Genomic DNA, 16,633 nt, shown 5'->3' with positions numbered 1-16,633 from the left:
AAATCCACGGTGCTTTAGGAATCAGCCTTGGATGGAAAGTCTGTACAGACTGTCTGAATCACCTTGATGGCTTTCTCCTCTCCCCCAGAATCTTGGCCCCTCAAATCCTGACAGCCTTGCTACTCTCAAACAGATGCCTCTTGTATCTTTTCTAATGAATAAAGTTGCTTTCAGTGGGAGAGTGATGTAAAACAAATAGGTGCTTCTTAATTGCAGGCAGAACCTATCTACATCCGTTCCTTCTTGTAAATTTATTCCTTACCAAATAGGTTACACATTTTGAGAGCAGAGGAATTAGGTCTTACTTTGCTTTATATTTCTATTACGTCCTCAGCATCTTTCATAGCATTTAGGTTTTAGCAGTACATGGCGTTTATTGGTTGAATGAATGAATACATAAACAAATGAATGCATGACACAAATATGTGATATAGGACAGGAAGCTATTTGTGCAACAGCCTTATTTATCATACTCTTATATATTTCACCAGGTGTTTTTGTTTTTTAGAAATCTAAACTGTAACAAAACAGAACTAAATCAAAAAAACTGTCATCATCTTTTATCCCTAAAAGTTAATAAGCTAAATACATTATTTCTTCTTGTGCCTTTTTTTTTGGGGGGGGGGGGCTCTTCTTCTAAACATTTCCTCACAATCCATGTCTTTACCAGCCATCTTAGTCTTGAGATCAACAAAACATCTGCAGCTGTACACTAACCATAAAGCTTTCGCACTTGATGTTAAGATATAAGGAGAGCTAGACCCTGCTCTCAGTCCTGCCAGTACCATCCAGTTTGGTGGTAAGACAAGTATCCGAATCAACCGAACCCAGGGCTTATAATGAATGAATCAACGAGCAGGAAATCTTTATAGAAGAGAAGAGAGATGATGAATTTTGGCTGCAGAAGATGGTTGTAAGGAAGGTATTTTAGAGAGAGAACAGCCTGAGTGGAAATGTAAACATGGAGAGGGATACATCAAGTCCCTTAACTCGACTGCAGTCTAAGAACCTGTTGAGGAGGAGCTGGGGACAGTTGCTGGTCTGGAGAGGAAGCAGGAAGCCACTGAAGGAGTCTATCTGATTGGCTCTGAAGGGAAGAATATGAGCCTAGAGACTTTGTAGGGTATCCCAGAAAGAGGAGAGATGGGAGGTGGGGATTACTATCTTCTCTTTTGCTTTCCTCTTTACCCAACAGGAACTGAACACCACGCTGCACAGTACCTAGTTACGTCCTTCTGTTCTACTTCTGGAAGTACCAGATGACCATAGCCTTTCTCCTCTCAAGAACCCACAATGGCTGCATCCTTCATGAACCTGCTCCATAAACCCAGTCTCCTCCCTGAAACAGCCCATTTCTCTCCAAGACATACTCCCAGCTGATTTCTTTGCATTTACCCCTCAGGCCTATTTGTTTCTACACTCATCCTAAAAAATTGGAGCTTTCCTCTTCTCTCCCCTCTCTAGTGGCTGTGGGCCACACTCTGTTCCGCTGTGCCCCGGGCTCCCTTTTCAGTAGTTTTGTCTCCATGAATAGACTGTTGGTTCCTCTGGGGATGTGTTTATTAATCATACTTAAAAACTGCTGACCTCAATGGAAGAACTCCATCAATTATTTTACTTTTCCCTCATTATTGATAAATTAAACATTTGTTACCATTTTTTAAATTTAAAATTGTAACATGTAGAGAGAGGACAAAAACAGAAAGAAGGAGAACCTTAACCCATAACCCCACTCATAATTCCACAAATACCAATAGGTATTTTTGTAAATCTTTTTCTAGAATCTAGGCATAATTTTATTTTCTCTCTTTCTTTAAAAATATATAGATGTATCTGTAGCCATACCTTATGTATAATTCAATACCGCATTTCTTTCACTTGGTAGTGTATTTGAAGCACTCTATTTTATTTCACATCCTTTTAAAATTACTATTTAGGGTTGGCATGCAGTTGTCAGGAGGGCATCATATAAGACAAAATACACACACACACACACACACACACCACACAAAGATCAGATATAGTCTCTTTCTTCAAATAACTGAAAATCTAATATGCAGCACACTGGCTTTACCAATGCTTTAACATCCCAGCTCCCCACACGTAAGCTGGCTGGCCTTAGGCAAGATATTTAACTTCCCCAAGTTCAGTTTCCCAAACATGAATGGAAGGAGTATCACCCTTTGCCTTGGCAGGGTGAGAGAAGAAAAGATGATACTGTGCGACCAGGGCATGGCACATGCTAAGCACTCAAAAATGCTGGCTGCTATGATTATTATCAACAGAAGACTGAATGCATGAAAATAGTTGGTAAAGAACTATATAAATACCAGGATGATCACTATTAAGGAGATATCTGATTCCTGCAAAGCAACTCAAAAATATCTCCTCAAAAGTGTCAAGTGTAGCTGGCTCAGTGGTACAGTGCTTGCCTAGCATGTGTGAGGTACTGGGTTCAATCCTCAGCACCACATAAAGATAAATAAAATAAAGGTCCATTGACAACTAAAAAATATTAGAAAAAATATCAAGTGTATCTGAGGATCTGGGCTTCAGATACCTCATAGCAGTTCAATTCACAATAGCTGAATTATGGAACCAACCTAGGTGCCCTTCAACAGATGAATGGATAAAGAAAATGTTGTATATATACACAATAGAATATTACTCAGTCATAAAAAGGATGAAATTATGGCATTTTCAGGTAAATGGATGGAGCTGGAAAATATCATGCTAAGTGAAGTAAGCCAATCCCCCCAAAACACAAAGGCCAAATATTTTCTCTGATATGCAGATGCTAATTCATAATAAGGGAGGCGCTAGGGAAGAATAGAGTTATTTTGGATTAGGCAGAAGGCAGTGAAAGGAGGGGAGGGGGTATGAGGGTAGGAAAGATGGTAGAATGAATCAGACATTCTTATTCTATGTGCATATATGACTACATGACTGGTGTGATTTTTATATCATGTACAACCAGAAGAATGAGAAATTATACTCCATTTATGTATGGCGGGTCAAAGTGCATTCTACTGTCATGTATAACTAAACAGAACAAATAAAAATAGGAAAAAAATATCAAGTGTACATTCAGTTACTTGTAGCTTCTAAATAACAACTCTAGGTCTAATCGTGTGGTCACTTTAATCCGGAATTATCAGCTTTCTTTGCTTGACTATCATTAGCCCTTGAGACTCAGTAGTAACCAATGTATATATAAAACAGTTGTTAATGGAAGTCACTGGGCTTTGGGGTGGTTTGCTGTGTGTCCTCGGGTAAGTCATCAGACCTCACTGAGCCTCTGTTTCCTTGCGGAGATTGTGTGAGATCATCTTCATGGTGTCCTCCTACTCCTCCGTTCTTTGACCTCTGTAAACCCAAGGCTGTTCACCTTTCAATCCAAACTGCACCTTAGTACCCCTACTTGGTTCTCTGGAATACTGAGGAATCCAGACAAGACACAGTCACATGTAAAAAGAACTGGAGTCTACAGCACTAGGTCCTTGAGGCTCAGCAGTGACAGGGCTCTGGACGATAAGTGCTGTTCATGGTGGGAATGGCCATCTAGAACCATACGAAGTGCTATGGATGGCTCATTTAGTTCCACGAGCAAGTGTTCATTTGACTAAAAGGAACTAAAAAACACAACGGGTCCCTTCCAAACTCCCAAGTCCCCTTGTGCTGTAATGTAAATCAGTTAGAGACAAATTAGAGGTACTTAAAAGAGACTGCTAAGTGGACAGAAACCATTATAAGCCATTACGTGAGTAGCTGTAAACTGTCACCTACTGACCCTATAGCTTATAATGGCACCGAGGTAGACACTGCAGATCCGTTTTGAGATCTCTTCTGAAATGTAGATAGATGATGGAGGAGAAGGAACACAGTAGTTGAAAGTGGGTGAAGGTTCAATGCTCACTCCCAACTCAGCATGCTTTCTACAGGCCTTAGCACCTAGCTCACACAAATGCCCAAAGACAGCAGTTTGGAAAGATTTCACACAGTCTACTCAGGACATTAAAAATATCAAAATGTGGTTAGGTCATAAGGGTAAAATCTTTTCTGATGTCCTCAGACAGAATCCATTACCCTTCTCAGAATACCCTGATTATACATCAATGGTCATATCCTAATATGGCAGTAACATTTTTATTTGTTTTTTAAATTTATGTTTTACTTAGATGATGAATTCCAGGTTGGGGTGGGAGAGTGACATGCCTTTTTGTGGGTGTGCATTTCCCCCAGTACTTTGTGCATAATAAACTCCTAACACAGTTTGGCAAATAAATGACTGATGAACGAGTGAATAAATAAATCAACGAACGTATAAGAGTGAACCAGTGAATGTATAATTGGGCTGAATACATCTTTTAGGTGGAAGGTGAATGTGATATGCCAACATGTAAGCTGCTGCTTAAGACTTTAAACAGTTGTTGGAGACATTGCTGTCAGTCATTGAGAAAGTATACGGCATCCCCAAATCCCCAATTCTCTAGTTATACTCTAGGAAAATGGACATCTATGAGAATACGTTTATTGATGTGATGTGGTTTTTGACTTAAGGACATATATTTGGTGGGAAATCATAGATATCATATGGTGAGGTTGGGAAGGACACCTCCACCTGTCTTTATGGTGTGGAGGCTGCACCTTAAGTTGTGCAGTGTGTGTGTGTGTGTATGTGTGTGTGTGACTAACGTGGCCTGTGCTTTGGTAGAAGTTGCATTAGAACGAGTATAGATGGAGATTAGACTGACATGGGATCAGATCTTCAGTTTCACCACTAACTAGCAAGGCCATGAAAATGTGCCTTGCAGACCTCCAACTCTAGGGAATGTAACTATCTCAGGTTACAGGCTGCTGAGCTCTGAAATCCACCCCTGCACTTACACTGTGGGCCAGATTCCTACGGCACCTCCCAGCCAGTAATGGTGTGCACAATGGGTGTTAAGGGAAGCCCCTTCCTGGGAGTAGCCGACTGTGGCTCTAGGATTTCCTGACAGCCTTGCTGAAACTTCCTCAGTCTGCCTGGTGTCCTGGGAGACTTCCACCTGCACTTTACTTCCTGTTTCCTCCATTCAGCATCAGACTTTGATCATGGTCTGTTGGTTTTCCCTACCTGTCTCTGTATGTACCCTACACGGGCATTTCTACCAATAAAACCCTTGCATATTTAATTCTGTCTTAGTGTCTGCCTCTCAGAGGATCTAGAAAAACCTATGGAATGACCTTAGGCAAATTATTTTATCTTTGAAAATCTTCCCTCTCCTGCAAAAGTGTTAATAATACTTGTTACGTAGCAGTTGTGCAAATGACTAAATAAGACAATGTATGTAAAGCTCTTAACCCAGTACTTGGCAAACACAGACACTTAATAAATGTCACTTTTCTTCCCTCTCTTTTTCCTTAGAATATCCCTAACAATGGGGTTAAATCCTGTTTTCCTGTGCACATCTGACCTGTGGCATCTGGAAATAAGTCTTTGTGTAATGAGACTGTCCTGTTTTAATTACAGTTCCTTCCCCTTCTCATTAACTGCTTCTCAATTTGGGGAGAGCCTTACTTTGAAGACCTCTCTGAAATCTTTGATCTGTTTAATAATGTGGGTTGAAAGGGAAAAATAGCTTCGGGGAGAAATCTGATTAAACTGTGTGTGCTAGCTTTATTACTTCCTTCAATGAGGTTAATGCCATACACTTTACCTTGTCATCCAGTTTTCGTGCATTGAATGCGAGTTCCACATAGTCATCATTGCCAGATAATTCTTCAGCGATTACCTAAAGGAAAAAGCACACATCAGCTGCAGTGGAGGGTGGATCCTTTAGCCCAAGAACCCATGGGCAAATTTAGTTCATGTTTGGTCTGAAAATCGACAAAACAAATGTTGGGCAAGAAGTTTGCCTATAACCCTGGTAAACATGACATACCACTTCCAGGTGTTGAAAGGAAATCCCTGGAAAAGACAGCAGTAGACAACTAGATTACCTTTATGCCGAGCATGAGAGTCTGAGAGATGCGACCCATACTGGAGGAAGAAATATAAGGGACAGCAGTTTGGAAGAGCTTCTTTCTTTAAAGGGCACTCGAAATTGGATGGTACCTCCATAAATAACTACGTGTATATTTTTCTCCTTGGGGAATTACGAAGAAGAAAGAATAACTGTATTTCTCTACTATTTGGAGTCAGACCAACAAGGGATGAGAGGATGAACTCATCTCTGTGTCTGTTGCAGACCATGATGGTCAAAGATATGTTCTAATTTCTGCTTTTCACAAGACTGTTCCTGGGCTTTAAGAGAGGAAAGCATAGATAAATAAACAAACAAATAAATAAGAAGGAAGAAAGAGGAAGAGGAAGGGTCAGGAAAAAGAAGAAAAAGTCTCTTCTCTGACAAAGATTTTTTTTTTTTATAAACTGACATTATGAAAGGGCCTATTGGACAATGTTATCTCCTCGTGTATAAAAAGGGACTCTAGCCAGTGACTCTCAAAACCTTAGAGCAGAAGTTGGTGAAAAAAAATCAAGAGAAAAGCAGTATATATAAAAAAAAAAAGCAACAAAAATCTAGGGGTTGGGCTAGTTGCATATAACATTTACATGTTAGGATTTCACATGTACTCAGGGACTGAAGCACACAATCATCCTTATCAAATTGATTATTTTGAGACACTGAGATTTAATTCAATTTTATCTCCATTATTTCTGAGCTCAACTTTTCCATTAGGACTTGCTCTAAATACTGACTGGCAGCCTCTAGAAAACTTAAGGTTATTTACATCTAAGATTAAGGCTAACAAGGTTGTCTAAAGAGGGATACTAAAAGTCAGAAACATAAGTTTTCAGGTATAAAAGATAAACTCAGGTATACAGGGAAGACTCAAGGCATACAGGAAAAACAAGAAATGTTTAGTAACTCAGGACTCATATATATATATATATATATATATATATATATATATATATATATATATATATATGTTCACTTTTGTCCCTTACCACCCCAACGCCTTTTATCTTCTATTTGAGTGATGGTCCTTACCTATTTTGTGGTCACAGGACACCTTAGGGAAGCTGATCAAAGTTATAATCTTTTCTATCTGTGAACGTCTCAAAAATTTCACACAATGGAGTATTACTCTGCATTAAAAAATTACAAAATCATAGAATTTACAGGGAAATGGATGGCATTAGAGCAGATTATGCTAAGTGAAGCTAGCCAATTCCTAAAAAATAAATGCCAAATGTCTTCTTTGATATAAGGAGAGTAACTAAGAACAGAGTAGGGAAGAAGAGCAGGAGAAGAAGATTAACATTTAACAGGGATGAGAGGTGGGAGGGAAAGGGAGAGAGAAGGGAAATTGCATGGTAATGGAAGGAGACCCTCAGGGTTATACAGTGGAGGAGGTAGAGAGAGAGGAGGGGAGGGGAGGGGAGAGGTGGGGAGGGGGGAGGGGGGAGGACGGGAAAGGCAGCAGAGCACAACAGACACTAGTATGGCAATATGTAAATCAATGGATGTGTAACTGATGTGATTCTGCAATCTGGGTATGGGGTAAAGGTGGGAGTTCATAACCCACTTGAATCAAAGTGTGGAATATGATATGTCAAGAAATTTGTAATGTTTTGAACAACCCACAATAAAAAATTAAAAAAAAAAAAAGTTTCACACATATTTTCAGAAGCTATTGAAGCCAATGTTTTGGTTTGGGGACCCAAGATTAAAGGGACTATTTAAATATTTAAAATTAAGAAGATTAAATTTTTCTGGGATTTATGGAGGAAGAAAATCTCCAAGATGTCATAGAGAACAGGTAGGAAGATCAGATTTATTCTCCTGGGAAAGAACCACAGCAAATTTTTATACCTGGGTCCACTGGGTTTATGGCCTTTGGGAGTGAACCCTGGGCTTTTTACAGCACTAGTGAGCTCTTCAAAGACCACTTGATTCATTATCGATTATAAAAGAAAGAAGCCTTGACATGACAATGTCATTTAAAATATTGAAGCCACAGGGGCTGGGGCTGTAGTTTGGTGGTACAGAGTGTGTTTGGCATGTACGAAGCCTGGATTCAACCCCCAGCACCACAAAAATAAATAAATAAATAAATTAAATATTCCAGTAACACACTCAGTTAAGTTCTTAACAGAATGCCACAATTCACAAAGGGACCCTTTTGAATTTTTTCCTTTTAAAACGTTGCTTTCTTCTTTTAAAAAATGAACAAGTCACTCTCAAGTTAAAAAGGAGGAACTGAAAGAAGTCAGTAGCTTTGCCTCCTTGCAATTTGCCTTCCTAGCAATTTAGATTTTTCTTAGTACTATTTTTTGACCTTTCTCACTCTTTTTTATCCACACAGTTAAATGGTTAGACAACGTTCTCTACTTTTCTCAAAGACTCAAATATAAAATGTCAAAGTTTCAAATACCAGTTGTGCCATATGAAAATTTCCATTCCTATATAGAAATACTTTCACCATTTTCCAATAGAACATTCTGCATGGATAAAAATGTCCTATAATTTGCACCGTGCAATAAAGTAGCTGCCAGTCAAATGTAACTATTGAGCATTCATGTATGGCTGGAGTGGCTAAGGAACTGAGTAGTTGCTTTTATTTAATTTTAAATAATTTTATTTGTTTAAATGATCACTTCTAGTGGCTACAGAATAAGATCAGACATAATAGTTCCAAACTATTATATCAAAGAGAGTGTTAAATGCTGGGCTATCTGCTTCTCAGGCAACAGATCAAACCTTGGACTGAATGCTATTAACACAAAGCACAGAGTTTTAATTCTAAATCGAGGGCAGGTGTCGGGGGGTAACTTTGATGATCTGAAAACCCCAGACAATTCCATATTATTACTGTGTTCAGCAATATCAACTTTCTCCTCTATTAAAACCTGTATCGCAATTGCAGAAGTGCTTAGGAGAAGGGAGTAACCTCATTTTCAAATCCTTTTTCTTCCCCATTTCCCCTAAGGGTAGAAGGATCAAAATTGCATTGTCAGGAAAGAGAAAGAAGGAAAAAAAAAAGAAAGAAAGAAAGAGGTAAGTAACTTGAATAGTTCAGCAGTTGTAGCATCGAATGCCCAACAGGCAGAGGGTCTATTTCCCAAGTGTTGGGTTTGCCTAGGCAAACCTGGGCAGAGACCTGCTCAGGGAGCTCTCACCGTGATGGAAGATTTTCCTGCTGTGTTCCCATGCTTCAGCAAGGATTTGGACAGCTTTCTCTGGGAAACAATCTGTACAAAAGGAAACAAAATGAGAAATGCTAGTCATAGAACCGCAGGTCTATTTTTATTTTTTTTCCTCTACATAATTCTGTATTCACAGCTCTATTTGAAATTATGACATCGATGTCCATTTATATTTCAAGATTCTTCTGTGGGCTTCCCTTAGTATAGGTTATTCCTTTCTTTCTTTCCCCTGATGGTGTGTGGCAAAAAGAAAGGGAGTGAAGACTTACATATAATTCAGTCAATTAGGAAGAAGGAGGTTTAAATGTTCCTGAGGCATTTATATCAAAGTTAAATAGATAATATTGAACATGTGCAGTAAGATAATGGAAATGAAGCTTCAAAATGATCTCAAATTAGCACCATACCTCTCGGCAAAGTGAGGGATGGGGTGCAGGGAGGAAAAGGAGCCCAGTGTCTAAATATGTAGCTTCTATGTCTACAACCTCTAGAGTTCTGTTCTTAATATATTTATTGGGAGGCTACAAAGTCAATCATCAGGAAGCCGATGCTGAGACAAGTCAAGAGGAGTAGCTGGGGTCCTCTCCATGATCCAGTGTCTGTGCACAGGTGCAATTGACAATGAAAATCATTATCATATTGGAAGTTATTCTTAGCCAAACCTGCCCATTCCTCTAATTTCCCTTTTTCTTTTTTAAAGAGAAGTTTGGAAAGGCATTGAGATCCAGGTTGAGTATACAGTCCATGATGCCAAAAGGAGAAAAGGATTTAGAAAGTTATTCTTGGGGAGAACATCACCCACTGTGGTAGGAATTGTTTATTTAAGATGGTCCCCAATGATCCTATCTTCCTGGTATTCATATTATTGTGTAATCCATCTTTCTTGAGTGTGGGATGGATTTAGTGACTTGCTTCTAATGAACAAAATATCAAAAAAATGAGGCTACACCACTTCTGAGATTGGGCTATATGATGCCCATGACTTCCATCTTTCTCATTCCATTTCCTCTCTCTCTGAGACTCTGCTCTGGGGGAAGCATGCTGCCAAGTTGTAAGTTAGTCCCACAGAGAGGCTTGCGTGGAAAGGAAATGATGTCCCTAACCAACGGCCCTGAGAACCTGAGGCCTGCCTACAGCTACATGTACAAGCTTGGATGGAGATCTACTCTCAGGCTGCACCTTGATTGCAGATTTAGGGACCCAGAAAAACTGCACCCTGATTCTTGATACACAGAAATTGTGAGATAATGAACACTTTTTTTAAAGTTATGAAGTTTTGGTGTATTTTTCTGTTTGTCTGTTTGCACAATAGAATATAATACATAGTCACAGAAAGATATGAGAGGAAATCACCATGCCAGGCTGGGAGACACACCCATTTATTGATATTCTCATACTATACATTTTTGTCTTTGTGTTAAAGCAGTGAAAACACCAAGAGCATTTAAATGCCAAATGTGAAAAGTCCAGAAAAGCTGCCTAGGCCAAGCTTACTTGAGATCCTTATAATCTGAGGAGGAAAGAATATTTCTATAAAATGCCACCTGGTGATAATATGATGATGATAATGATGATGATGATGACAACTTCCATGACAACAACCATGACTCCCATTTAAGGAGTACATACATAGGGCTGATGTTTTATTCAACTCCACAAATATTTGTGCAGCCTCTCCTGTGTGCTAAACTTGGTGCGAGGCACTCAGGGTGGAAGCAAACTCAGATGCAACCTCTGGCTTCATGGAGCTTACAGTTTCTCTCTATGGGTCTTTTATTGAGGGGAGTGGGGAAGACATATGATTAATGACAAAGCCAGAGTCACCTGGAAGCAGTAGCCAGGTCAACATCTGAGTAAAACGAGGCAACATGTCCTTTTCCCAAATAGAAATATAATAGAAATATTTCTTTCCATTGTCATTGTGTTTCATTGCTTACCCACTCATGACTTCAACCCTCTCAGCACTGTAATAACCCATTCATGAGGTTACCAGGCTTAGGTTCACTATTTTATAGGCCATCTTACATGATCCATATTATCATTCTTCAAGGAAAGACTTAGCCTGAGAACCTAGATGTCGTACTTCCCTCTCCTCTTATCTAGAAACACCATCATATCCCTTTATAGGGTGGGAAGAGAATGCTACCATGACCAGCTCCCGCCTTTTTCAAGTGCTAGGAAGATAAGCAAGTTCCCAGGACATATTCCTTCTTAGGAGATGGGTATGTGGGCATACAAGTGGCTAACCAATCAGGAGACAAAACAAACTTGCTTTACAGTCTCCATGCTTCCATCTCATCTCCGAAGAATGTGTAAATAATTAGGACTGCAAACCTTTCATGGTAATAATGATGGACAAGCAATGAGCTGCCCTTGGTGTTGCCATTCTTAGGACTATTGGGCAAAAATAGCAGGGATGCCCAGCTGGAGTCCTGATCTATAGAGAAAAGCCTCTTTGTTGCAAATCTCACTTATCATGTATGCTTTGTTGCTTCTGAACTGCACCAGCCTGAAAAAGACCTTAGGTCTTGTCAGAGAATGAGGAGAGTGACAAGGACTCACCCTGGCCTCGGCTGACATAGGAGGCCAACAAATAGTAAGGTCTGCCTGGCATCGAGGGTAAAGGGGATGCACTTGTCAGAAATCCTCTAATTTGATTCTGTTCATCTTATCGTGGGGTCACAGCTGGCAAATGTCAGCATTCAACAAGAGGGTAAAGTGGAGAGGGAGTAAATAGAAGTTGAAACATTCTTTTTAGCAAGATCAGACCAGAGGGACATTAGTACCTCCGAGGTCTCTGACCTGTATCCACACACAGATTTGGGGGTGGAGGCAGGTCTTCTCCCATGGACAATAGCTTCTGATAGCCTAGATTCTCTTTCTTTCTTTTAAAAGGAAAGCTCAGAGTTTCACTTAAATAATGAATGTGACAAAAGCCAGAATTTAAAACAAACAAACAAACTCTTAAGCCAATATTTTAACATGTATATATTCAGCTGTGATTTCCCCCAAAGTCTTCAAAATAGTTAGACAGTCATTTTTCACAAGGCTGTTGTTCATGAAAATATCTTCAGAATTGCTTTAAAACTGTTGCAAAAACAAATGTTTATTGAACACTTTCTATGTGGCCAGGCACAGGTTCACAGGCTACAGGGGTGACAGAAACAGATTGAAAAATCTCTTTACAAACTTTACAGTCACATCATCTCTATTAGCCTGAACTGATAATTCCCAATTGTATTGTAGAAATTTTTACTTTTTAAAAGGTCAGTGCTTAGTAAATGAATAAAATCTTTGTGAAAATAAAATTGGAGGTCATAGAATTAAAACAAGTTTAACACCTCCACCACCGCAGGACCTCACAGAGCTTTGTTTGTAAATGCCCCCCACTGGGAACAAGTGTGCACCCTCCATTCTCCTGCTATTTCCTTCACTTTTCAAAAGATCGACCTACCCTCCAACGCTCGTCTGTTCTGGGGCACACAACCAAGACCCTTGCTCTGGGTCAGGTAATACACGGGGCTTTCCTTACATTACCTCAATTTTTGTCATTTAATGATCAAACTCTCTCTTGTTCCCAAGCAACTGAGATGAAGGAAGCAAGGCTTAGGGAAGTTAAGGTCCTACAATGTCACAGACTGAATTTTGTCCCTCCCCAAATTCATATGTTGGAGCCCTGACCCTCAATGTGACTATTTGGAGATGGTGCTTTTTAAGGAGATAATTAATGTTAAATGAGATCATAAGGGTGGGGTCCTAGTCTGATAGAATTAGTGTCCTTATAAGCAGAGGAAGATGCATGATACACGCATGAGCTCTCTTTTCTTCCTCTCCTCACCATTCTGTCTCCTCTCCTCCCCCAACTTTTTCTTTACCCCTTCCTTTCTCCTTCTCTCCCTCTCTCTTCCCCTCCCTCCCTTGTTCCTTCAGACTCTGCCCTCTCTCCCTCTTTTTTCTTCCTCATCCTCTTCCTCTCAGGGGTGCACACAGAAGAAAGCCTTTGCGAGAAGGTGGTTGTCTGCAAGCTAGGAAGAGAAGCCTTAAAATATGACAGGAAGGCTTGCACATACCTGTAACCCCAACTAATCAAGGCTGAGGCATGAGTGTCACAAGTTCAAGGCCAGCCTGGGCAATTTAGCAAGACCCTATCACAAAATTTTTTTTAAAAAGATGAGGGGCTGGAGTTGTAGATTGCCCCTGGATCCAATCTTCCTCCTCCTCTCACCCCCACCAAAAAAAAACAGAAAGAAGGAAAGTCAATTCTGCTATCACCTTGATCTTGGACTTCAAACTTCCAAAGCATTGAGAATATAAATTTCTGTTGTTTAAGCCACCCACTCTGGTATTTTGTTGTAGCACCCGTTTCAACTAACACATAAAGCCTGCAAGAGTTGAAGCCCAGATTCACTCCTTCATTTTTATTGAATGCCTGTTAAGTGCTGGGTGTTGAGAATAAAGTGATGGCACAGAGCAGGTAAGGACGCTGACCCCCAGAGATATGTCAAGTTCCAACTTGGAAAGGAGAAGCAAGGTGGTGCCATGGCCTGGCTGGCCCAGAGGATCAGGGAAGGCATTTCTACAGAAACTGCCCTGGCCCTGAAGGCTCTTGGAAGAGGAGAACCGAGGAGTCAAGAGGGAAGGGGGGGGGAGGCTCCAGGTAGAAGAGCCACAGGTACAGAGGGAAAGAGGTTCATGAGGAGCAGGGAGAACACAAGGGACAGAAAGAAGGCCCTGCGTGTATCCTGAGACCAGCCTCTCCGCTCTGTTGAACTCCGACTGTAGATAGTTGAGCAATGTTGGTTTTGGGTGAGCTGAAAATGACAATACTCACATCTTCCCCCCAGTATGGATGAAACCTGTGTCTACAACCTTATGTGGCTAAACAAAACAGAAAGGCCTTTGATCCTGAGATGAGTAAACGGTGCTGAATGAAACAGGTAGCCTCTGAGTCCTCCTAAGTGCCCTTCTAAAAAGGAGCCGAGGGAGATTTGATGATGCCCACTTCAAAGAAAAGGCAGATCAAAGACAGGTGGGAAGATGCTGGGTATTCGGAATAATGTGGCCACGAGACAAGGCACAGCAGCTGTCAGAAGGGGCGATGAATGGATTCCCCCTACCAACACCAGGAGTTAGGAGACCGTCAAAACTGTGAGAGAAGAAATTTCTTTGTTTTAAGCTACCAAATATGCAGTGGTTTTTAACAGTAGACCCAGGAGACTCTGAGATTGGTTTATCCCAAAGTCAGATTCAAAGTCCTGGGAAGGTTTGTAGTGATAACTGCAATGATGGCTGATTTTAGGGAAATCCCCACCTTTATGTCCCCCCCCCTTCCAAAGACTTCTGGGTAATATCACTTTACCTGGTAGAAATTAGAGCACCTCAAGATAGGTAGTATGCGAGAGCCCCTTGTCTTGGTGCTTTGCCTCCATGTCCTGGTAACCTTCTTCTATTGCTGACCTAGAGGACCCACAATCTTGCCCCAATAATGGCCTGTCATATGCACTATAAGTACAGAGAAACTTAAAATATATTTTAAAGAGCACTTTTAAAAAACTTGAAAGACATGTGCTTTTTCGTATGCTGTTCCCTGAACACAAGGTGGCTCACACCCTTTTCCTTCCATTGACAGATGTTATTTATTTTTCAAGATCCACATTAGAAGTATGGAAGAGTCACTGTGGCAGGAGGAAACTGAAGTCACTCGTGGGACTAATAAGGACTTTTCCCTTGCCATATACAGGTGCCCCTCCCCCAGCCTGTGCTATCTGGCCTGCCCCCCCCCCCCCAGCAGCAGAACTTGTGAGAAATACAGTCTCAGACACCACCCCAGCCTACTGATTCAAAAGTGGTCTTACATGCACCGGTGCTTTTCATGCACATTAAAACCGAGAAGCTGTGAGCTAGAAAGTGAAAATGCATGCAGACAAAAGATTTCACTGCAATATGATCCCATTTAAAAGATGTATTTTAAAATTTAATACTGATCTCTTCCGATCTGGACTTGATTCGCTGACGGGGAAAAGCTGCAAGAACTAGGAGAGGTACAATTCTGAAGCTTTCTCGGCCATGCAGGGGAGGAGTAGGGTGATATACTTATGTGCTTCCATATTATATAAATTCAAGACAGTCCTCAGCTCTCCAGTGGGGACCTAAAAAAGGACCCCCCCGGGGGAGAGTGATTCAGAGTGATATCATAGGAAATGATATCAATGGTAATCTAGTGGCTTGGTCTTCCTGTCTTCAGCTTTCTATTAAGCAGGGTTCTAATTACTTCAAGTAATTATAGGCTTTTACCCTTTCTCCGACTTCATTAGCAAGAGATGGAATGGAGAGAGAGCTTCCGAAAGGGAGGGAGGGATTTAAGGACTGCTTGTGTATTAATTACCCACCTTTGCCTCATCTCTTAGGTTAGGCCTCACCATCATCACAAATGATCTGGCTCTGTGATTAGTCAGAGGCCACCTGCCACCTTACTCCACCCCACTCTCATCCCAGTCCCCCAGTCAAGCCATATGGCAGCCAGGAGAAAGAGAAAAGGGAGCTTCTCCAAGTCACCCAGTGTCCAGCCCAGAGCAATTTGTTAGGTCAAGGGCACATGGAAGTTTTTGACATGACCCTTGGTAGGTTGTGACTTGTCTACCAGGAGGCTGGCAACCAAATATCAGCCGTCCACAGAATAGAGGGGCAAGGAGGGGATTCACTGACCATTTTTAAATGAAAGAAGCTCACACAGCTGTTAGAAAGTCATAATTAATACTGCGTTTGGAGCCCTTGTTACATGACAGCTATTGCCGTCAAGGGCTTTATGTATATCGATTCATTCAATCCTCGGGGCAACTCTCGGAGGGGTTATCATATGCCCATGTGGGTGGCTCAGAGATTAGAGGTGCAGAGAACGTATTCGTTTGCTAAGTCTGCCAATAACTAACTACCACAAACTTGGTGGCTGAAAACAACAGAAATTTGCTCTCAGGATTCTGGAGGTCAAATGCCCGAGATTAAGACATCAGCAGGGTCAAGCTCCCTTCAGAATCTCCAGAGGAGATTCCAAATCTTGTCTCTTCCAGATTCTGGCAGCTGCTCTCACTGGTTTGCCTATGATTGGCTCACTCTACCTCCTTCTTCATGTGGCTCTTTAGTCTCCTGTCTGTGCCTCTCCTCTGTGCCTCTGGATTTGGGTCCCAACTGGTGAATCTAGGATTATCTCCTCATCTTGAGATCTTTCTCTTAAAGTAAAGACTTTTTCCCAAATAAGGTCACATCACAAGTTCTTGTTCTTAGGACATGGACACATCTTTTTGGAAGGCGGCACTTAGTCCTTAACAGAAAGGCTAGGTGACATGCTCAAGTTTTCACAGCCAGTAAGTAGCAGAGCTGGAGTCTGAATCCAGACTGTCTAGCTCCAGATTCCACGTTCTTAACTGCCAAACTCTCCTG

The 16,633-nt window shown here is 41.0% G+C and overlaps 1 protein-coding gene across 1 annotated transcript in view; it reads right to left on the bottom strand.

The window, feature by feature from the left end:
• Window positions 1–16,633, bottom strand: part of Cpne4 (copine 4) — a 348,827-nt gene that overhangs the window by 130,673 nt on the left and 201,521 nt on the right. The window contains exons 3-4 of the mRNA XM_027933785.2: window positions 9,170–9,241; window positions 5,700–5,774 (exon numbers count right to left, since the gene is read on the bottom strand). Coding sequence (XP_027789586.2) covers window positions 5,700–5,774; window positions 9,170–9,241 — 147 coding nt within the window. The remainder of the gene's footprint in view (window positions 1–5,699; window positions 5,775–9,169; window positions 9,242–16,633) is intronic.

The sequence above is a fragment of the Marmota flaviventris genome, chromosome 8 (assembly GCF_047511675.1).
Source record: "Marmota flaviventris isolate mMarFla1 chromosome 8, mMarFla1.hap1, whole genome shotgun sequence".
NCBI classification, from domain to species: domain Eukaryota; kingdom Metazoa; phylum Chordata; class Mammalia; order Rodentia; family Sciuridae; genus Marmota; species Marmota flaviventris.
The sequence above is the reverse complement of the archived record's forward strand: the minus strand, read 5'-3'. Positions and strand labels throughout refer to the sequence as shown.